The sequence below is a fragment of the Danio aesculapii genome, chromosome 20 (genome assembly GCF_903798145.1).
Source record: "Danio aesculapii chromosome 20, fDanAes4.1, whole genome shotgun sequence".
Classification (NCBI taxonomy): Eukaryota; Metazoa; Chordata; class Actinopteri; order Cypriniformes; family Danionidae; genus Danio; species Danio aesculapii.
The window spans coordinates 3,930,285-3,952,652 of NC_079454.1; the positions used below are offsets into that span (position 1 = coordinate 3,930,285).

The following is a 22,368-nucleotide window of genomic DNA, read 5'->3' on the forward strand; positions in this document are numbered from 1 at the left end:
TTTGTAACTGGAGAGAGAGAGAGTGTGTGTGAGAGGACAACCCCTCAGATCTACAGCTCAACACACACACAGTGTGCTGTAGAAGAAGCTCGCTGCCCCTATTGACGAGCACTGGCAACTACAGCTGTCACTCAAGTACCAGTACTAAAAAAAATGCAGAATCGTATCGTTTTGAGAGCCAGGGTACTGCGATACCTTTTTAGTATCGGTATATCATGCAACACTAAAAATGAGAACAACAAAACATCATGCAAAGGAAAAGTAATACTGTGGCTTCTATGTATACATAGTGTGTATTCTGTGCAAGAAGACTGCAAGTCTGTGCAAGAAACAGAGCCTTAGTTACTAATGTTGTGTTAAAGATAATAATACATAGCTTCTGGCAAACAATCCAGAGAGATGTGTAGTTTTTGCACCATTCCTTCGAATTGGTTGTTTTTAGAGAACTGGATGATCTAAATTTATTCTACTTTAAATGTACCTGAGACTCTAATCGTTAGACTCAGTTAACCCCCAGGGGTCGAAGACCACGTATATGCGTTTTGAGGCGTCTCTCCTGATAACACCGAAAATAACTTAAATTACACTTTCAGTTTTGATCGTGCAGATAAGATCAATACATCAATTGAATCTGTTAGGTGTCTACTTTTTTACTAAACTAAAAGTGTGTGCTTTTGCAAAATAAGGAAAACAATGTAAGCGAACTGTTTTTAGAAACGCGTCAGTAAAATGCACTGAAACTCCGCGAAAACAAAACACACAGGCATGAGACACATCTATAGAAAGCTTGAAGTGTCTACTTTAAAATGCAGAGAGTGCATGTTGAAAGCAAACATTGTTTGATAAATTAGAAAGAATAAAACCAACACTGTCTAGTTTCTCTACATTAATTTTAATGCAACCATGCCTACGAGTCCACGTGCTGCTTGAACATATTAATACATGAGAGAGAGACATACCTGCATAAAGCTTGGAAGGTGAACTTTCCAACTATTTTTGGAAACAAATGTTGTCTCGCTAGGTAATCCATAGAATTCTCCTGGCAGAGCACGCATCAAGCCGGCTCTTTTTGTGTCTGCCATTATTAACAACAATGACGAAAGCTGCCCACACGCCCAAAAGCAATGACAGCGTGCTGGCTAGAAAGTACATGCTCCCACAAAGCACGCTAGAAAGGTCGTTTCATTTTTATTCCCTGGAATAAATTGAAATTATGACCCATTTAACCTCACGGGATCATCATCCTGTATTTGGGCAATAAATATATATATATATATATATATATATATATATATATATATATATATATATATATATATATATATAAAAGGACCTGAAATATTATTTTGATTTCAAGTAAATGTTTTTCATGTTTAAAATATTCTTCATTCTTATGTTTAAAGCTTTTGTCATTAACCTATTTCAGTGTCTCAGAGTGATTCAGAAATTATTAAATGCTGGATTAATGCACAAGAGAGTTTTGCAAACATATTTTATACCATTTCAAATATTTTTTGTGCATTCTGTATAAGTGCACATACAGTGCACGGCATAATTGAGTACAGCCCATTTTGAAAATGAATATTTTGATCCATTTCTTAGTGAAAGGAGGCAATGTGTTTCGGTGTATTTAAACAAAACAGATTTATTAAACAGATATATTTACGAAAATAATATTTTAGTCACCAAACATATTGAGAAATTGAAAGATAATACAATTAAATTCAAGCTAAATATTGTTAAAAACAAATTACAACCTACAAAATTTTAACTACATTTTTCAACTTTTTGTTTCTCTTGATTTTTCCTCTTTTTTTAAAATGTGTATTTAATATTTTTCTATAAAATACATTTGTGTGTACTAGTTTTTGGACCGTTATCGTAAGTCCTTTTGTTCGATGAGCTCCAGATTTGGCTTCAGTACTGACTAATCTAATGTATACGCACAAATATAATATTGTATAGCTTCCTATTAAAAATATGAATTTAAAAGAGAGATTTGTGAGCGGTGTACTTGTATATGCTGAGCACTATATCAAGCTTTTGCAGATGGACATTGCTTAACAATGCCTTCTTGCTATGAGGCGACAGCACTACCTACTGCGCCACCGCATCGCCCATAACCTATTTAATCATCTTTTAAAAAAATTATCTTGTGGCCCCTCTCAAAGTCTTCTTGCCTCATTATGATAACCTGTTCTAAACTAATTTCATCCAGTCAGAACCATCATCAGCCTGACGTTTTACTCTCTTTGTGTGTTCTCAGTCCTCAGTGCGCCGAGGTGTTCTTCCTAGAATGCTGGAGGAGATTTTGAAGACAAGGATTATGGTGAAGCAGTCCATGAAGGCGTACAGGAATGACAAAGCTCTTTTACGGCTGCTAGATGCCAGGCAGCTTGGACTCAAGCTTATTGCTAATGTCACTTTTGGTTATACTTCTGCCAACTTCTCAGGACGGATGCCCTGTGTTGAGGTATTTACTATAACTATATTTTAAAGGGGTGGTTCAGAGTGTATTTTTAAGGCTTTATTCGTGTTCATAAGATGCAAAGCAATGTGTGCTCATGCTTCATTTGTAGAAAATCAAGTTATTTTTTATATACATATTACTTTGATTATATACAGTTACTTGCCTAACATGAAAACAACTCGTATTTCCTAGTTCCTCCGAAAGGCCCACCCTCAAGAGGCTCTGATTGGTCAGCTAACATAATGTGCTGTGATTTGCGGATCAGCTTCACATCACCAGGAAAAGCGTCATGCCCCTACAAGCACTAAATACTGTCAGTTAGAGTAGCTGTTAGCCGTATCAGTTTTGCCTGAATCAGACCGATAATGACACAGAGGACATAACTGAACCTCACGCCTGCTCTCTAAAATAAAATCTGACAAGTGTCTTTCACACATATTCAGAATAATGATGTGTGAGTAATATAAAACGTTCTCATATCTTTTGCGAGTTCGTTATTTGAGATGTAGAATGCAGGGAAAGCGTCCGCATAGAGAGACACTGCAGTGCTGGTGAAGATTGTGAGTGTTTACAGTGTTTTGATGGATAAATATGAATTTGTAGCTAAATTGTTAGCGGTGCCAAACAGCATTTCCATTGTTTACATCCTTGTTTATGTCTTCACTACAACATATTGTTAACGCTTGAAACCTTTCCTGTAGTTGATCAATTTTAACAAATAATTATACTTACAGGCAGTGCTTAATTTGTGAATTGCGAGGTCCCGGAACAGATTCGGGTTACGAAAAGTAAAAATGAACAGCGGACAGGGGAGGAGGGCGGTTGAGGTGGGGGATCAGTAAAATTAGGTGCCGGATCAGATTTCAGAGGTGCTGGATCCGGCGTATTCCGGCACAAATTAAGCCCGGCTTACAGGTCGTGCCTCATAATCCACAGCTTTGTCTGTTAGAGTTTTAGCTGAATCCAGCACTGAACTGATTGAGATTCTCTAAGCTGTTGTCAAATGCTAGCTATATATATTTTTATAGTTCTCTGGAACATAAATAAAAATAAACTGTAAGCACTTCTCTCTTTGTGTATGATAACCTTGGTTAAAAATATCATGGTTTCACTGTAATACGGTATTGTGATTTCCGCTCTAAAAAATATTATTTTTAAGTGTCTGGGTAAAAAAACAAAAACTTTTTCCCCTTTTAAACACAATATATTTTATTTTAAGAAATATTCAAAATATTTTGGAATAGTAAACAAGTCAAGCTAAATTAATTATTGACTTCTGCTGTCTTCATTTGTTCAAAAACAGATTTTCTTTACAATTTAAAATGGCATCTTTGGCTATCTTTTCTGCTAAAGTTACTGTTGTCCAAAAAAACTAAACAAAAAAAAAACGTTAATAAAAATCTTCCACATACCTAAGGAACGTTATTGCAGAAAATTCTGTCGGTTTTAAAACCTTGTTGTTTCCAAACCGCGGTATACCTTGAAAACGGTTATCGTCCCATGCTTAGTGTACATCTGAACTGAGTGTAATAGCTCCCTCCTCACATTTCAGGTGGGTGACAGCATTGTGCACAAAGCTCGAGAGACATTGGAGAGAGCCATAAAGATGGTGAATGACACAAAGAAGTGGGGGGCACATGTTGTCTATGGAGATACAGACAGGTGAGGACAAATATTTCAATGGAAATGTGATCAAGTGGCTGCAGTTTAGTTTTGTAGTGAATCCATTTCTTGAAATTTCTAATTCCGTCCCATTGCAGTCTCATGCAAGCCCTTTTCATACACAAGTATGTAGTATAGAGTTAATCAGCCAATCACAATGTGACGCAGACACTTCCTCCTGAGATTTGATTGAGATTGAACTGTTGTGGTGAACCATTTAAAATCCAGTTGAATCTTTTTGCAGCATTCTGATTAGAAGTCCCTGCAATGCCTGAATGTACAAGAATGTCAAGTCAAAAATACTTGTAATTGAAATGTACACTGTTACACTATATCTGATTCCAGTCTCTCTCTCTCTCTCTCTCTCTCTCTCTCTCTCAGTATGTTTGTGTTGTTGAAAGGAGCAACCAAGGAACAGGCATTTAAGATTGGTAATGAAATTGCAGAGGCGGTCACTGCCACCAACCCTAAACCCATCAAACTGAAGTTTGAAAAGGTTTGTAAAGATTTTTAAAATATATATGTTATCTATTATTTGAAAAGGTGTGCGAGCTTTATTGAATGTCCTGAATCATGATTGTGTATTCAACTTTCATCTGTATGCATTCTTGTGTTTGGCCAGGTTTACCTTCCATGCATTTTACAGACTAAGAAGCGTTATGTTGGATACATGTATGAAAGTGTGGATCAGGAAAACCCAGTCTTTGACGCTAAAGGCATTGAAACTGTACGTCGTGATGGCTGCCCTGCTGTTGCGAAGGTAACCACCATTCCAGAATTTCTCTTCTTCTCGTGTTAACACTAATCATGATGCCACTTTTTTGTTTGATGTAGTAATGTAAATCCAGGTTAATGAGTTCAGGTTGTGATTCAGCAGCTAGCTACAGATGTTGGTATTTGTTGGCCAGTTTTTGTAAGGGGAACATGCACAGGATCTAGGACCTTAAATATCCTGTAGAAAATTTTTGTACTTGCAAAAATATGTTAAAAAACAAAAGAATACACAGTTGAAGTCAGAATTATTAGCCCTTCTGAATTATTAGCCCCCTGTTTATTTTTTCCCCCAATTTCTGTTTAACGGAGAGAGGATTTTTTCAGCACATTTCTAAACATAATAGTTTTAATAACTCATTTCTAATAACTGATTTATATTATCTTTGCCATGATGACAGTAAATAATATTTGACTAGATATTTTACAAGACACTTCTATACAGCTTAAAGTGACATTTACAGGCTTAACTAGGTTAATTAGGTGAACTAGGCAAGTTAGGGTAATTAGGCAAGTTATTGTATAATGATGGTTTGTTCTGGAGACTATCGAAAAAATATATAGCTTAAAGGGGCTAATAATTTTGACCTTAAAATGGTGTTTAAAAAAAATAAAAAACTGCTTTTATTCTAGCTGAAATAAAACAAATAAGACTTTCTCCAGAAGAAAAAATATTATCAGACATACTGTGAAAATTTCCTTGCTCTGTTAAACATCATTTGGGAAATATTTAAAAAAGAAAAAAAATTTAAAAAGGGGGGCTAACAATTCTGACTTCAACTGTAAATGTACTCAAATTTTATACTGGTTATCAAATTTCATCATTCATTCATTTTCTTTTCAGCTTAGTCCCTTTATTAATCAGGGGTCACCACAGCGAAATGAACCGCCAACTTATCCAGCACATTTTTATGTGGCGATGCCGTTCCAACCACAACCCAACACTGGGAAACACCCATACACACTCTTTCACTCACATACTCTTCGGCCAGTTTAGCTTATTCAATTCGTATGTCTTTGGACTGTGGGGGAAACCAGAGCAGAAATTCCAGCTGACACAGCCGGGACTCGAACCAGCAAACTTCTTGCTGTGACCTCTTGATCGTGCTATCCACTGCGCCACCATGACACCTAATATCAAATTTTCTACAGAATATAAAGTTGAAGTCAGAATTATTAGCTCCCCTGAATTATTTGCCCCCGTTTATTTTTTCCCCCAATTTCTGTTTAACTGAGAAAACATAATAGTTTTAATAACTCATTTCTAATAACTGATTTCTTTTATCTTTGTCATGATGACAGTAAATAATATTTGACTAGATATTCTTCAAGACACTTCTATACAGCTTAAAGTGACATTTAAAGACTTAACTAGGTTCATTAGGTTAACTAGGCAGGTTAGGGTAATTAGGCAATTATTGTATAACTATGGGTTTGTTCTGTAGACTAGGGAAAAATATATAGCCTAAAGGGGTTAATGGATTTTAAAAAATTAAAAACTGCTTTTATTCTTGCTGAAATAAAAGAAATAAGACTTTCTCCAGAATAAAAAATATTATCAGACATACTGTGAAAATTTCCTCGCTCTGTTAAACATCATTTGGGAATAATTTGAAAAAAAAAAAAAAAAAATCAAAGTGGGGCTAATAATTCTGACTTCGACTGTATATATTCAAAAAGACACTTACGTACAATATACTATATATCAGCTAAATGTCACATTAAAAAGTTATATCAATATGTAATGAAGAAGTTTTGAGTTATAAGATTTATATTTGGCCATCTCATAAGTATTCAACTTCAATCTAACATGGCATTTTAAGTATCTTGTTTGTATGGTAAGGCAAAATATTGTGCTAAAGCACTGTTACATTTTCTTCTCGTGATTATTAACAATAAAAAAAGATTGCGGGGGTCCTCATTCCTATCTCGGCCAGCAAACCACACTCAAATTTGAAATGCATTTGTTATTTTGATTCTGATTAAAGAGGAATCTAAAAAACTGCAATAGGCAACCAGGCCAGAACAGCACACAGAAATAAGTCTGAATATTAGGAGGAACAACTTAAAACAGCCCCAAAACAGGAGAAAACACATTTACCAACTGAAAATGGTGTCCACATTTCTATGTGTTCAACATAGAAAAACCTGCACCTAAATAATTTGAACAGTATAATTAAACTGTCCAATTTTCAACAGGTCAGTTGGTTTATAGCACAATTCATAGTAATACAAATCCATAGTAACACAAATGTGAGGCTTTTAAATTATTTTGAAGTTGCAAAAGTATTTACTCACCTTTGACTTGTTACTAACCATTTTTCTCTCCGTTAAATGTAAAGGCAGATATATTCAAGAATATTGGAAACGTAACTTTCTTGGTTAAACCTATTTATGCATGTTTCAATTAGTCGTATGATGACTTTGAATGAACACCATAGTCTGTGTTGATATTCTAATGTGTTGACATGTATGCTCATACAGATGGAGTACACACCATTTTAATGAGTCTTGTAAATGCTTCATAATTGGTGTTGTAAATGTATGGGGTTGTTGAGGATTACTTCTTACTGTCTTCTTCTTATAATTATTTTATTTGTTTATTGTTTAGATTATGGAGCGATCTCTGAAGCTACTTTTTGAGTCACGTGACGTTAGCCAGGTGAAGCAGTATGTGCAGCGTCAGTGCGTGAAGGTGCTAGAGGGCAAAGCCAGTATGCAGGATCTCACCTTTGCCAAAGAGTACAGAGGCAGTGGATCATACAGACCAGGGTCTTGTGTCCCTGCCCTGGAACTCACAAGGTGAGTGAATGTATGAGTGTATGTGGGGGGGGTAAGTACACAGGATTTGGCCACATTTAGAGTCACATATGTGGATGCCACCAGTCACTGAAAACCAGTAATAGTACCATCATTTAGCCAATGTCCCAAAGAATGTAGGACAGTGTGCATCCATATAAATCATATCATTTTCTCTACTTCAGAAGCAGGGTTCCTAAGTATAATTTTTTACAATTACTATTACCAGCAAGACAAAATTTTAATTTCGCTTAAATCGTTATATTGACGGGGTGTCCGCGGGGTCTTAAAAAGTATTAAAAGTTGATAAATCAATTAAGAGAAAATAAAGGCCCTTAAAAGGTATTAAAAAGTCCTAATCCCGTTTTCTTTTTCTTTTTTGTAACCCAGGTTCTGCAGGTCGCAATGTCCCGAATTTAGCTTGCCAATCTTAAGCCAATTGTAATGGATTGTTTTTGGTTCAATTTAGAATTTCCCCAACCAGCGCAGAGCCCGGGGGACCAGAGTGAGTGCTCCAACTTGGCCCCCCCGGTCCATAATCCCGTTTTCTTAAAGGTCTTATGGCCCGTTTCCACTAAGTGGTACGGTACGGTGCGGTTTGGTACGCTTTTTTCCACTGTCAAAAAGCGTACCGAACCGTACCGCACCACTTTTTCGGCACCCTTTCGAAAGGGTACCAAACACGAGAAAGGGTACCAAATGGCGGAGCCACACGCGCAGCTGAACGCTATTGGTTTACAGAGATACATCATTCGCTTACGCAACAAGCCAGAATGAAAACAAAAAACCCGCCATGTTTGAAATACACAGCCGAGAGATTATAGCGGAATTATAAATACATATAATAACGAGCCATGGTCGATCTGGGCAACCTTGTCGTCGTCTTGATGAACAGCCACAAATCCAAGAAGAAGAGCAGATTTACCCTGTGCCCCGTAGGTTTTTACAAGCCAGTCTGAGGCGCGAGCGGTTTCGCTTTCTTGCTTGCGCGCGTCTAACATTATATCTGAAATAACAAACTTTTTGAGCTGATGATAATAACGTGCACTTAATTATTGACGTGCTTTTGAAACCCGATCCTGTCAGACACTGACAAACGCGAGAGTGAAGCGCGGAAAAAACAAAGGAGAAGCCGGAAAAAAAGGAGCACATTATTGTGCTTCTCATATGATATGTAAGGGACCCGTACAGCTTTATTGTAGACATTTCCTCGAGTGAGAATGACGTCGACTGAAACTTTCTGTCATACACCACGCCCACCAAAAGGGTACCCTTGTTAGTGGAAACGCAAGCCTGATAAAGGTGACCCGTACCGTACCGTACCAGTCAGTGGAAATGAGCCATTAAATTTTTGTTTAAGCATTGTCTAAAGTGTTTAAAAGTGTCTAAAGAGCATAAATATATTTCTTTTATTTCTTGCCAATCTCCTCTGTCCGGGTGATGTCAAGTAATTTGCGACAAACACAGGAAGGTTATGTGACGCTTTCCACATGTAGCAAAACCACAGAGCAGGGCTAATCAATTGGCGGACCGCGAGACAATTTGTTCTGGTGCCCTGAATAGTGTGACCAAGACATCAAAAATAAATTTATTTTAGTCGAAAAGCGGTAGCTATAGTTATGAAGTGATGTGTTTAAAAAATGTCCAATAAAAAAGCTAATTATCTTTTACGTGATTTGATGACTTTTTGTGTTTATCCTTTAGGCGTATGATGGCGTTTGATCGACGTTTAGAGCCACGTGTGGGTGAACGTGTGCCATATGTTATTGTGTATGGGATTCCAGGAGTACCACTTATACAGCTAGTTCGTCGTCCTTCTGAGGTACTACAGGACTCCAGTCTTCGCCTCAATGCCACCTATTACATCACCAAGCAGATCTTGCCACCACTCGCACGAATTTTCAACCTGATTGGAGTCGATGTGTTCAGCTGGTACCACGAGTTGCCGAGGGTTAGTACTTTATCTGTTTGTCCTTTAGGTAATGTCAATTGTAAAGGCTCATTTATACTTGACATGACCTCAAGTTTGCTTGGGTGTGCACGGTGAAAGGGACATCATTGCGGTCTTGGTGGAAGTGTGCTGTGGGTGAGCCTGACATCACTTCGGCTAGCGGTCTGCACAACAATTGTTGTAACTTCAAAGCAGCTCTGCGTATGAAGATTGACGACTTGGGAGTCTGGCTGAGCTGGGTTAATGTGCATGTGACAACACATTTAACACCACGACACACCAACCTGATGCCAAACAACTAACTCCAATGAAAACCAACTATGTTGTTGGATTTCGTCAATCACGTCTGGTTTTGTCTGGACCAAAAAGCTGCACATGAACACATCAAACGGACTGCAGCAGCCTGAAATGTGAACGTGTGTTCTGTGCCTGTGTGAGGATCTATTTCCACAACCTATAGCCTGTTTTCTTACCCCACTAAGGGAAGCCAATCAGGACACGATTATAATGAAGACAACCGAAACAAACAAATGACACGCTACTACACAGCATTACATTATATGTCTATATGCACAGGTCTGTGTATTTTCATTCATTATATTCGTTTAGGCTACTCGCCAACCGACTGTTAGCATCGTGCATCAAGTGGTCTCACTACTAACGGAGGGATGACCCAGCGCAGTGAGCCCACCTATCCATAATGTAAAAACCACAGAAATTCTCCAGTAATAACTCGGTTTGAAATGTATTTTATGACATCCTCGTTTTGATAGACGCCGTCAAACATTCAGCCCAAATGCTCCGGAGAGACCTAAAACCTTAATTTTTCCCTAGGCTATTTGACACATAATAAATTATTCTCTTAAATAAAGGGGAATTACCTGAGGATGTTTTGTATTATTCGGTTATCTTAAGTACAGGAAAGTGTTAAGTGTCTCAGGACATAAGAGCAAGTAATAAAATATAGGCTCTAGCCTATATTTTGTTGCACTCGGCAGCTAATAAAGCTCTACATTTAAAATTTCATTTTTAAACTTTACCATGTCATATAAAACCATAAACACTTGTTTGAGGACATAAAACACATTTTTTACTTGCAGTTTTTCACAATCGGTTTGTAAAGCAGCATTGCGCAGAGATGACAGAAAAGAAGGTGGGTTCTGGTTTCACTCACCCAAAAAATGCTCTGTTTGCGCGATTTGATTAATATCATCGTATCCAAATACTTTATAAATAATATTTCAAAATTCCTCCGTTGTTTGTTTTTAGAAAATATCTAAAATCTTTTTTTTCTTTGTAAAATGAAAGTCTAATATGGCTTTACACGGTTTAATTTATTTGTATTGTATATGCCTACATTGTTATAACTTTTGTTTGTTTTATACTGGTTTATTTATTTAATGTGATTTTATTATATCCAATATTTGTAATTCTTATGTAGCTTAGGCTATTTTATCTAGAAAAGACACTATGAGTCTACAAAAGTGGACACGTAATTAGTTTTATGTCATTCTGTTGTATTCATATTGTGTATTATCTCCTAAATAAATACAGAAAGAAAGAAACCACTCGCTGCATCAACAGAGCTGTCAAGCGAGCGCTTTTTCAGCAAGTCTTTCACACACATACAGGCATCTAACGCGCACATATCACGCACAAACATAACTTTTAAACTTGACAAAACTCACGACAACCTTTACTGGCTGCTGTGTCTTTAATAGTGTAAAGATTGTTATGCGTTATTGAAACATCAAGAAGGACGCAGCAAAGAAAAGTCACTTATAAATTAAAACTTGATTATTTTATGCAACAGCCATACATTTATAAGGGAACCATAAGGGCGATCATAAGCAAAAAGACCCCTAGCCTATAAGGTGTTTTATGGAATAGCCTATCTTAAACTGACCAGCTATATGTTTTTTTTCCCCCTTATTTATTTATTTGTTTGTTTGTTTGTTTGGTGCATGTAGCTACTCGTGTGCGATTGGAAAACTAGTGTAATGGCAGCACGCCATCTTTACCAGACTCAGGCAAAGTCCGCCTCTCCTTTAACTCCGCCCCGAAGGTAACTCTTTGGCCCAAGGTATTCGGCGGCCCCGAGGAAGCCCCGTTTTGGCCCGATCAGGCCCCGATAGTGACAGTGGAAACGCGACTGGCCCTGGCTCGCTTGCTTTAGGCGCGATAGTGGAAATGCAGCTATTGGTATGGTCTTGATCCTTCTCTGCTCCTGTCTTTGCCACAATTTAAAAAAAAAGACTGCCAGATTTGTGACTTTTGAGCCGTTACTATTACTGTGTCAGACTGGTAGAGAACCTGTCTATTCAGTGCAGAACCAGGTTGTTTGCACCCTGAGAAAATATTTTAGAATCCAATAATTTGCATGTTTGACCTTTTTAAAGAAGAAAAAAAAAACACTTGCTAAAAAAATCATCATTTGTTTGTTTTCATTGCACAGGTACAGAGGGGTTGGAGCTTTACAGGCAGTGGAAGGGGAGAAGAAGGCACAAAAAAGGGCACCATCTCTCAGTACTTTACAACACTGCATTGTCCGGTTTGTGATGAGCTGACGCAACTGGGAGTGTGTGTGCGTTGCCGGGCTGAACCACAGTGTGTTGCCGTCCACCTACACCAAGACTTGCGGCTTTGGGAAAGTCAGCAAGACCAGCTTTTAAAGGTAGGTCTTGTTGCTTTAGTAGGCCAGGGTTTGTTCACATTTGAATATGACAGGTCTTTTCCAGTTAGCTGGTTCACACAGCTTTCTGGGAGCAAGTGTGTAATTAATTAATCTGATGGAGACCACTTCTTACTACTAAAATACACCTGCATTAAAACTAAATAGTTGTAAAAAAACTGTTATTGATTCTTTTAAATGTCTCTTGAGTGGTTCTTAAAATAAAGGTTCTTTTACACCAGCATTTTTTTCACAGCAAGTTTTACATTAACACTTTATACATACACTGCATCTGAAAAGTATTCACAGCGCTTCACTTTTTCCACATTTTTTATGTTACAGCCTTATTCCTAAATGGATTAAATTAATTAATTTTCACAAAATTCTACACACAATACCCCATAATGACAATGTGAAAAAAGAGTTTCTGAAATTGTTACAAATTTATTAAAAATATTAAAACCTGAAAAATCACATGTACAGAAGTATTCACAGCCTTTGCTCAATACTTTGTTGATGCACCTTTGGCAGCAATTACAGCCTCAAGTCTTTTTGAATATGATGCCACAAGCTTGGCACACCTGTCTTTGGGAATTTTTGCCCATTCCTCTTTGCAGTTACCTCTCAAGCTCTATCATGTTTGATAGGAAGCGACGTGTACAGCCATTTTCAGATCTCTCCAGAGATGTTCTATAGGATTTAGGTCTGGGCTCTGGCTGGGCCACTCAAGGACATTCACCGAGTTGTTGTTAAGCCAATCCATTGATATTTTGGCGGTGTGCTTTGGGTCATTGTCCTGCTGGAAGATGAACCGTCATCCCAGTCTGAGGTCAAGAGCACTCTGAAGCAGGTTTTCATTCAGGATGTACATTGCTGCATTCATCTTTCCCTCTATCCTGACTAGTCTTCCAGTTCCTGCTGCTGAAAAACATCCCACAGCATGATGCTGCCACCACCATGTTTCACTGTAGGGATGGTATTAGCCTGGTGATGAGCGGTGCCTGGTTTTCTCCAAATGTAACGCCTGGCATTCACCCCAAAGAGTTCAATTTGAGTTTCATCAGACCAGAGAATTTAGTTTTTGATGGTCTGAGAGTCCTTCAGATGCCTTTTGGCGGGGAGTGGCTTCAGTCTGGCCACTCTACCATACAGGCCTGATTGGTGGATTGCTGAACAGATGGTTGTCCTTCTGTAAGATTCTCCTCTCTTCACAGAAAAACGCTGGAACTCAGACAGAGTGACCATCGGGTTATTAATCACCTCCCTGACTAAGACCCTTCTCCCCTGATCACTCAGCTTAGATGGCCGCCAGCTCTAGGAAGAGTCCTGGTGGTTCCAAACATCTTCCACTTACGGATGATGGAGGCCACTGTGCTCATTGGAACTTTCAGAGCAGCAGAAATTTTTCTGCAACCTTCCTCAGCCTTGTGCCTCGAGACAATCCTGTCTCGGAGGTCTACAGACAATTCTTTTGTCTTCATGCTTGGTTTGTGCTTTATCATGCACTGTCAACCCTGGGACCTTATATAGACAGGTGTATGCCTTTTCAAATCATGCCCAATCAACTGAATTCATCACAGGTGAACTCTAATAAAGCTGCTGAAACATCTCAAGAATGATCAGTGGGAACAGAATGTGCCTGAGCTAAATTTAGAGCTTCACGGCAAAGGCTGTGAATACTGATGTACATGTGATTTTTTTTTTTTTTTTTTTTTTTCAGTTTTTTTTTTGTAGAATTTTGAGGAAATAAATACATTTTATCCATTTTGGAATAAGGCTGTAACATAAACAAATGTGGAAAAAGTGAAGCGATATGAATACTTTCCGAATGCACTCTGTGTGCGTGTATGTATGTGTTTGTGTATGTATGTGTATGTATGTGTATATGTATGTATAAATATAAATAATGTGTATATATGTATGTTTAAGACTTGATGCATAATCATGAAATGATTCATTTGGATTTTTGTAGTGTTCAAATTTTTCGCTCTTATCTTGTTTCAGTTGCACAAATTGTATTCCTTAATTAATAGTCCAGGAAGATGCAAACATAGAATACTAAAAGAAAATAGAATGATTATAGATATTACAACGGTACAAGCATACCTGAGATATTAAGTTTTTAACATTTTGTTGACCTTTATATTTTAGGTTTTACTTGAATTAATGAAATGAGAGTGCTGTTCAAGCTTTTGTGTCCTGCTCTAACTGGAATGGCAATACAGCTGAGAAAGATGTTGCACCATCTGTACAGAAATGCCCTTTGTATTGACTTGAATTGACATTTCCTTCAGCCTGACACTTGCTGCATGTTTACCTTTAAATGTGAAAGTGATCTGTTGTTTTTGTGTATGTTGTGATTTGATCGACAGATATGTAGAAGCTGCAGTGGCAGTGCAGAGCGTCAAGTGCCATGTGTCTCATTGGACTGCCCTGTACTCTACAAACTGTCTCGTGTTAATAGGCATTTATCCCGAGGCCCATACCTTCGGCAGCTGGTTGAACAGTTCTTGTAGTTCAGCGAACTACACCCCCCTTGCATTTTATCGTGGTGCTTAACATTGTGTGCCGTTCATCTGAGGAAGCTGAACTGATTCTAATGCACTGTTTAATTTCCTGTGTAGTTGTCTTTTGAGTGTTTGTTGACATTTCTGCTAATTGACAAGTCAAAGGGCATCATCTTCTGTAAAATGCTTGTGCTGCAGCACTTTCTAAATCAAGGGTATTCAGTTCTAGCTGCAATTCTTTAGCAGCAATGTTTGACTCCAGTGATGCTTCCTCTGTATTAGAGAAGTCTTGTAAATAGGCCTTGCATATAATGATCTAAATTTGAGGGGGGGACGAGGGTTTTGTTTCCTGGCTCTGCTTCAGGATTTCACAGATTTGCTGGGAGGTGTCATGTTTGTCCATTTTGCATAGGGGGAAAAGTCCGAGCACGAGCTAATCAGTGCAAGATTTAGCTTAGACTTTTAAAATACGCTTGATAATTTATTGCAAGAGTATATATTATCTGTGTTTACGATTGTGATCCTAAAATACCTTTCTGATGCCTTCTAAAACTCTGGATTTTTTTACAGAGCTGCAGAACCAGTGTTTGTAAAATTACAACAAAAAAAAAACTAAGGTGCTTTGTTTTTAAAGAACATTGTGATGTAAAGTTGTATCAAATAAAACTCATTGCTTATAACAAATACTTACTTTCAGCTGGAATTGACCCTATGGTTGCTGTTATTATCATTCATATTTGTGTGTACACTACTGTCATTCATAAATCAGTCAACTAGTTCATTCATTTTCTTTGCGGCTTAGTCCCTTTATTAATCAGGGGTCACCACAGCGTAATGAACTGCCAATTTATCCAGCACATTTTTTATGCAGTGGGGATGCCCTTCCAGCTGCAACCTATCACTGAGAAACATCAATACGCACTCATTCACACTCATAAACTATGGACAATTTAGCATACCCAATTCACCTGTACCGTATGTCTTTGGACTTGTGGTGGAAACTGGAGCACCTGGAGGAAACCCACGCGAACATGAGGAAAACATGCAAACTCCACACAGGAATGCCAACTGACCCAGCCGAGGCTCGAGCCAGCGGCGTTCTTGCTGTGAGGCGACAGCTCTACCTACTGCGCCACCCTCAACTAGTTATGCCTTACATAATTTTTGTCTCTGCAGTCTCCAATCACAAGTCATCAAGTGTTACAGCACATGAACGATATTTCTAATTTATATAGTAAAATTAAGATGTCAAGTACACAACACATTTTCTGTTGGAATTGTGGCATGCATTAACGACTAGCTGCAGTCACACTAGAGTTTGAGCGTGCGAAATTCTGTTGCACGGCGCTGCGGAAATGGGCGGGATTAAACAAGATGATTAGACATTTAAAAAAGAGAGCGAATGGTGCATATGTAAATTTTCTGTCCAGAGAGGTCATGTTTTGATCCTCGATTGGTCTCACGCAGTCAAGTGATGCGATTTCGCAGGTCAGAGGTCACCAAGATTTTGAACTTTGCAACGCAGTGAACTGCGAAACTTGATGCATTAACTAACGTTTCCGGTCTGACGCATTCGCGTGCTTATGAATGGAAGTCTATGGGAAGGAAAGTACAATGTGACCGCAGCTTCAGCATCAGTTACAACAACACAAGTTAATTGAGAAATGAATAAGCATTCATTTATTGGAAATTTAATGTAATTAAGAACACAAAAATAGAAAGTACTTGAGCAATGATTTCATCTTCGATGTGTTATTAGTACCATCTGACCGCAAGCACACAAAAACTTAATCCTTTCACAGCCCTCAAGACTAGTGTATTGGTATTGTGCTAGTTAGCTTTGAGTCAAGTAAATAACAATTGATGGTCGAAATTCCAATTTCATAGTAATTGTCCAACAAATCAGCTGATTTGCAAGCACATCCAGATAACTCATTGAAATGCATGCAACTGGGATTTAGAAAGCAGTGAATTAACTGAATAATGTGAACGATTGGCTCAATACAAAATGCATTAGGCTTCAGGTGGATCTGGTGTGAAGGATTAAGCTCACGGATGTGGCGTGAAGGCAGACAATTTTCAGTTCCTGGCTAAATGCCAAGACTTCTTCAACGTAAAGCATTATATTAGTCTTTCTTCTCTCTGTTGAGGGACATTAAGAGTTTGCGTCTAGGAGAGTCTGTGGAAAAGGACAGCATGTTAGGTGCCGACAGTGGGGCAGCAACCGGGTGGACGGCAGGCACGCTGGCTGCAACATCAGCTGGCAGTGAGGTTTTAGGAGAGCTCGACAGGCTGGCATCATCCATTTCTATGACCTCAAAGTCTGCATCATTCCACAGGTCAGCCTCACTTTCGTTTTCCTCCTGCTCCTCTTCCTCCATATTTTCCAGCAGGGCTTGGCGGTACTCCCTGTCGTCTCCATCCTTGATGGTGCATTTCCCTGAACTTTTCCGTAAGGTGACATTCCCTCCTGGTGATGCAAGTTTGTACAAGACGGGGAACAGAATAGAAGTGAAGGTGGCTGTGCATAGCGTCAGGTACATCAGCAACGGCTGATTCTTCACATGCCCCAGTAAGAAGCCCAATAGTGCTGGGAGAACCATTTCTCCAAGAGCAGCACCCACCACAAATATTGCAGCCGAGCGCCCTGTCACGGTTGTGTACTGCTCAACCCATGAAATCCCACTGGGAAAAGTTGTAGACATGGAGATGCCGTACAGGGCAGTGCAGGCCCAGAGCATAGGGTAGTTCTGGCTGAAAAGGCAAAGCAGGAGTGAAGAAACTGTGGTGCCCACTAGACTCAGCAGAATCAGGGTGCCTGGACGTAGGCAGGCCGCAAAGAATATGGCCAGACCCCGACCAGCTGCAAATGCTCCCCAGAACAGCGAATTCAGTCCTGCTGCCTGAGATTCCTCCATATGAACGTATTTCTTTCCATAGGTAAATATAAAGGAACCATATGCCACCTCGCTTCCAACATAGAAAAAGAAGAACATGGACAGCAGGATTATGAGTTTGTTATGGTGTTTGGAGAACAGCTGCTTTCCCGAGGCTGTCTTTGTCCTATTTGAGTTTGTGGAAATGCAGAAGTACAAGGAAAAAAAGAGAAGTGACACCAATAAAACGAAAGCACCTATCACAATGTAGGCCCACATCCATGGGAGATCGATGGCAGAGGCGGCCTTTGGATGGGAGAACGGCAAGACTGCATCAACGGTCTTGGAGGCGTGGCCAGATATCAGAGGCGTGTTAGCGGAGGAATTGTCGGAACGGTGACCGAAGAGCAGCTTGGCTATGATTGGTGAGGCAAAGGCTCCAGCAGCAAAACTAAAATGCAAAGCCTGCATGTGAGGCCCAGCCTGCTCTCCCCATGTGTTCAGTATGAGAACATTACCGCCTGTTGACAACCAGAAGCTCAGTTAGCGTAGCGCCTATTAAGGGATGTCTGCTGTTGTTAGCATGTATCTTACCTGTATCTAAAACTCCCATTGACACCCCAACACTGGACATCAAAACAGTGAGCACCCAAGCCTTTTTACAGAAGGGAGTACCAGACATCCCAAAAGCTGTGGTTAACAATGCGAAGCCTGCAAATATAAATCAACCATGAGAAACACTAGAATTAATAACACCATATCTACAAAAATCAATAAACATATACATGAATGCAAAAATAAGAGCAAGAAAACTGCTACGTACTCAAAAATAGTGTAATTTCTACTTATTAGATTCTTAAAAACCATTAAATAAATCACAAATACTGTGCCAGTGAAATAGATGTTTTTTTGGGCAACTTAGCTCACATTATTGTAACCTTCTTTTATCTTTTTGGTGCTTTTCACTTTCGCATCATTTTAAGAAATAAGTTAATCCAAACTAATAAATCATCACATTAAAATCTTCGCTGTAGCTCACTTGAGATAAAACTAAGCAAACCTTTACCATCCTCAAACCTAGAACCTTTGCATTATGAGTCATGTTGTTAACTGTTTGACCAACTTCATAATCCCCTGACACAGTTTTATAAATAAATCATTTACAAAAGTTAAACATTACAATGGCGCCTTCATTTAACACAATGTGATTTTTCTCTGTGGGCCTTACCCAAAAGAAGATGGGGATTCGCAAAGTCAAAAAGGATCCCCCCTAACAGCGAGCCTCCAATGTACCCAGATGCACGACCCACAAATATATAGGATAAGTTACTGATGTTCCTGTTGACATTGATGGCCAGGTCTTCAAAAGTAGGGCCCAATACAGAGATGGCCATTCCCTATAAATATACCATACATAAATGTAAGATCTTTGAACATTTCAACAAGTACACATACAAATGGACAGATTTTACAGTGATTTTTTTCAAATCGTAACTTTATATTAACATATTAGTATTTACATGAGATCTACAATGCAATTTTTCTATGAATGAACAGATTCTGATTGAAAAATTATAAGTGCTTTGCATTTTCCCCCCTAGTGGTTCGTGAATGTGCAGAACTAGATAACTAAACTACACTTGTTATCAAATTATGCAGGGGATGATAACCGTTTTCAAGGTATATCGCGGTTTGGAAAAGTCAAGGTTTTAAAACCGCCAAAATTTTCTGTAATACCGTTTCTAAGGTATGTGTAAGAGTTTTTATTTACTTTTCTGCTATGCCATTTTAAATTGTAAGGAAATCTGTGTTTTTGAAACTAATCAAGACAGCAGAAGTCAATGATTTATTAGAATTATTTGGTCTGACATGTTTACTGCTCCAAAATATTCAAAATATTTCAAAAAATAAAATATATTGTTTTCAAATGGGAAAAAATTTTATTTACCCAGACATTTAAAAAGAATATATTTTAGAGCAGCAATCACAATACTGTGATATTTTTATCCAAGGTTATCATATCTTCAGAAGCTTTACCGGCCCATCAAATACTATAAAGTAATCGGATATACACTCCATAATAAGGCATTTGCTTCTGAATTTACTATACCCTTCCCAGAACAACCTGTCAGTCTTGTTACACCATCGTCTACCTGTCTGGCACATCGCCTTATGCAAATAACCCTGTCTCATGATGATATTGTTACACAAACAGAAATTCGAACATCTATTTATCTATTTTTAATAACATCACTGGACAATGCAGACATAATTTAACATACCATGGTACTTTTAAAGCATAGGTTTTATATTAATTCATTTGACCGTTTCTATTTTCCCTACACAAACAAAGAAACAGAAGACCCACCAGCCCGAGGAATGATGCGCAAAGCGCAAGACTGACCAGCCATCGCCAACATGTCCCAGTTTTGCTTCGACCGGGTCTAACTACATCTACCTGATCAGACCCCTGGCTGAGAATCCCTTTACCCCCCTTTAAAACGCTTTTTAGTCCTTCCTTAACATCTTTCTGCTTTTCAAAAAGAGTATTCTCTTCCTGGTCGTCATGCTCAACGTCCCCTTCCATCCTGGCGAACCGAACGTGTTTTTTCTTTGGTGCTGCTTCAGCAAGTGACATTGCAGCACGCCTCTTGCTCTGTTGTGGACGAAAAAGCTGTCAACGCGGCATTAAAGTGTTTCGTGGGTTGAAGACTGACCTAAAATGACCCACACTTTACCTATTCTCGACTATAAACACATTGTATTCAAAATTCTTAAAATAAACGCACATTTGGCATCGATAGGTCATCAGTAAATCAGAAACATTGTGTGTTTACGCACTATAAAATCCAGGCACTAATGTAGCTAAAGGTTCAAAACTTCCGGATAATGTAGGAGCGCATGCGCAGAATCAAACACTTTTTGCACACCGCCATCAATCAGAGACAGATACGTCTACTGCATACTACTGGCTGCGTCTGACATCGCATGTACTATATAGCATACAAATAACTATATTTTTGTTGAAACATCATTAAAGATTAGGCGTGAAATATCCAGATATACTGCACAAAAAAGATATGGGATATGAGGCTAGGATCTTCCCGTTATCTTGACAGAATTTAGCCCTGAATTAATTTAAGGAGATATATTATTGCACGTTCTCCCCGTGTTCGTGTGGATTTCCTCTGGGAGCTCCGGTTTCCCCCACAAGTCCAAAGACATGCTGTATAGGTGAATTGGGTGAGCTAAATTGTCCATAGTGTATGTTTGTGGATGAGTGTGTATGGATGAATGTTTTACAGTGATGGGTTGCAGCTGGAAGGGTATCCACTGTGTAAAACATATGCTGGATATGTTGGCGGTTCATTCCACTGTGGCGACCCCAGATTAATAAAGGGACTAAGCCGAAAAGAAAATGAATGAATGAATAAATGTTTATTGCTGCTTTAGCCAAGAAGAGCAAGCTAACAGGCTAAGATTAATCCTAGTGATTTAACTGTTAGTTCCACAGCCATTCCGACTAGAAATAATGTTTAGTAAAAGATTTCTCTGAGCTTGTAAACAAGAAAAATATTTTTTTTTACAAAATGGCAACGTTTTTTTTTTTTTTTTTTTGTTAACAGGTTTTTTTTTTCTTTTCTTTGAAAAAAAACAAACCATTTAGGCTGAACTCAATTCCAATGTAACGTTTCACAGACTGACTGAGAAATGTCACATATACAATGAAATCAAATATAAAGTGTAAAAAATAACTTAAAAAAATCAACATACAGTGCAGACTTCAGATACTTTGTAAGGAGTTAAATAAAACCATATAGATTAACCAAATCATAGGTTTTTTAGCCTTCTCACTCTTCATTATTTTTAAAGCCTCTGTATAGGTGGCGAACTCCTTTTTAAAGACTCAAATGAGGAGCTGTATTCAAACATATGCATTCACGAATAAAGAATTTGAGTAAATCAAGTAAACAGTTTGCAGTCGTCATCATTTTTGTTGTTCAGATGTACTCCAAATTTCACAATGTCCCAACAAATAGATGGAAACAACAAAATATATTGTTTTATCCAGTTGCCGATATGTCAGACCTGATAGAATTAACCAAACTACAAAGAAGAAATAGATTTTCAATATTAATATTGCAGAATTGGCAAACATTACAATTCACATTCAATCTTTTTCTCAAAAACTCTTTGCAGGGTAAATATAATTTATCATTTAAAAATTTACTCTATATTTTGGAGGAAAAGGACATCAAATATTTGCATCCAATTTTCTTAACTGAATTCTTATTAAAATGCTAATAATAATAACAAATAACAAGAATAATTCCTTACATTTATATAGCTCCAATCGAGACACTCGAAGCTCTTTACACATTATTTGGGGGAATCGTCTTATCCACCATCAGTGTGTCGCATTCTCCCAGGATAACGTGATGACAGCCATATTGTGCCAGACCGCACACCACACACCAAGTGATTGGTGAAGAGGAGACAGAGTGATGAAGCCAATTATGATATAGGGATAGTTAAACAAAAAACAGTGTGCAATTAAGCATGGCAAATAGGTTAGTATTTTATAAACTAAACTTTAAAGTAAAATTAAATAAAAAATCCACCCAAACCCAATTGTCTGCTAACTAAATAAAAATAATTTA

At 38.2% G+C, this 22,368-nt stretch overlaps 2 protein-coding genes across 2 annotated transcripts in view; one reads left to right on the forward strand and one right to left on the reverse strand.

Annotated features, from left to right (window-relative positions):
• The window catches only part of rev3l (REV3 like, DNA directed polymerase zeta catalytic subunit), a 53,940-nt gene extending 38,425 nt beyond the window's left edge, over positions 1 to 15,515 (forward strand). Inside the window, exons 25-32 of the mRNA XM_056481236.1 lie at positions 2,267 to 2,473; positions 4,023 to 4,132; positions 4,514 to 4,628; positions 4,755 to 4,892; positions 7,515 to 7,705; positions 9,407 to 9,653; positions 12,109 to 12,327; positions 14,697 to 15,515. Coding sequence (XP_056337211.1) covers positions 2,267 to 2,473; positions 4,023 to 4,132; positions 4,514 to 4,628; positions 4,755 to 4,892; positions 7,515 to 7,705; positions 9,407 to 9,653; positions 12,109 to 12,327; positions 14,697 to 14,840 — 1,371 coding nt within the window. The 3' untranslated portion in view covers positions 14,841 to 15,515. The remainder of the gene's footprint in view (positions 1 to 2,266; positions 2,474 to 4,022; positions 4,133 to 4,513; positions 4,629 to 4,754; positions 4,893 to 7,514; positions 7,706 to 9,406; positions 9,654 to 12,108; positions 12,328 to 14,696) is intronic.
• Positions 15,516 to 16,484: 969 nt separating this feature from the next.
• mfsd4b (major facilitator superfamily domain containing 4B) lies at positions 16,485 to 20,590 on the reverse strand. Its single transcript, XM_056481238.1, has 4 exons — positions 20,076 to 20,590; positions 18,936 to 19,104; positions 18,302 to 18,418; positions 16,485 to 18,228 (listed from the first exon to the last, which is right to left on the reverse strand). The coding sequence occupies exons 1-4, from the start codon at positions 20,343 to 20,345 to the stop codon at positions 16,958 to 16,960; spliced, it is 1,827 nt and encodes a 608-aa protein (XP_056337213.1). The 5' UTR covers positions 20,346 to 20,590; the 3' UTR covers positions 16,485 to 16,957.
• Positions 20,591 to 22,368: the final 1,778 nt, after the last annotated feature.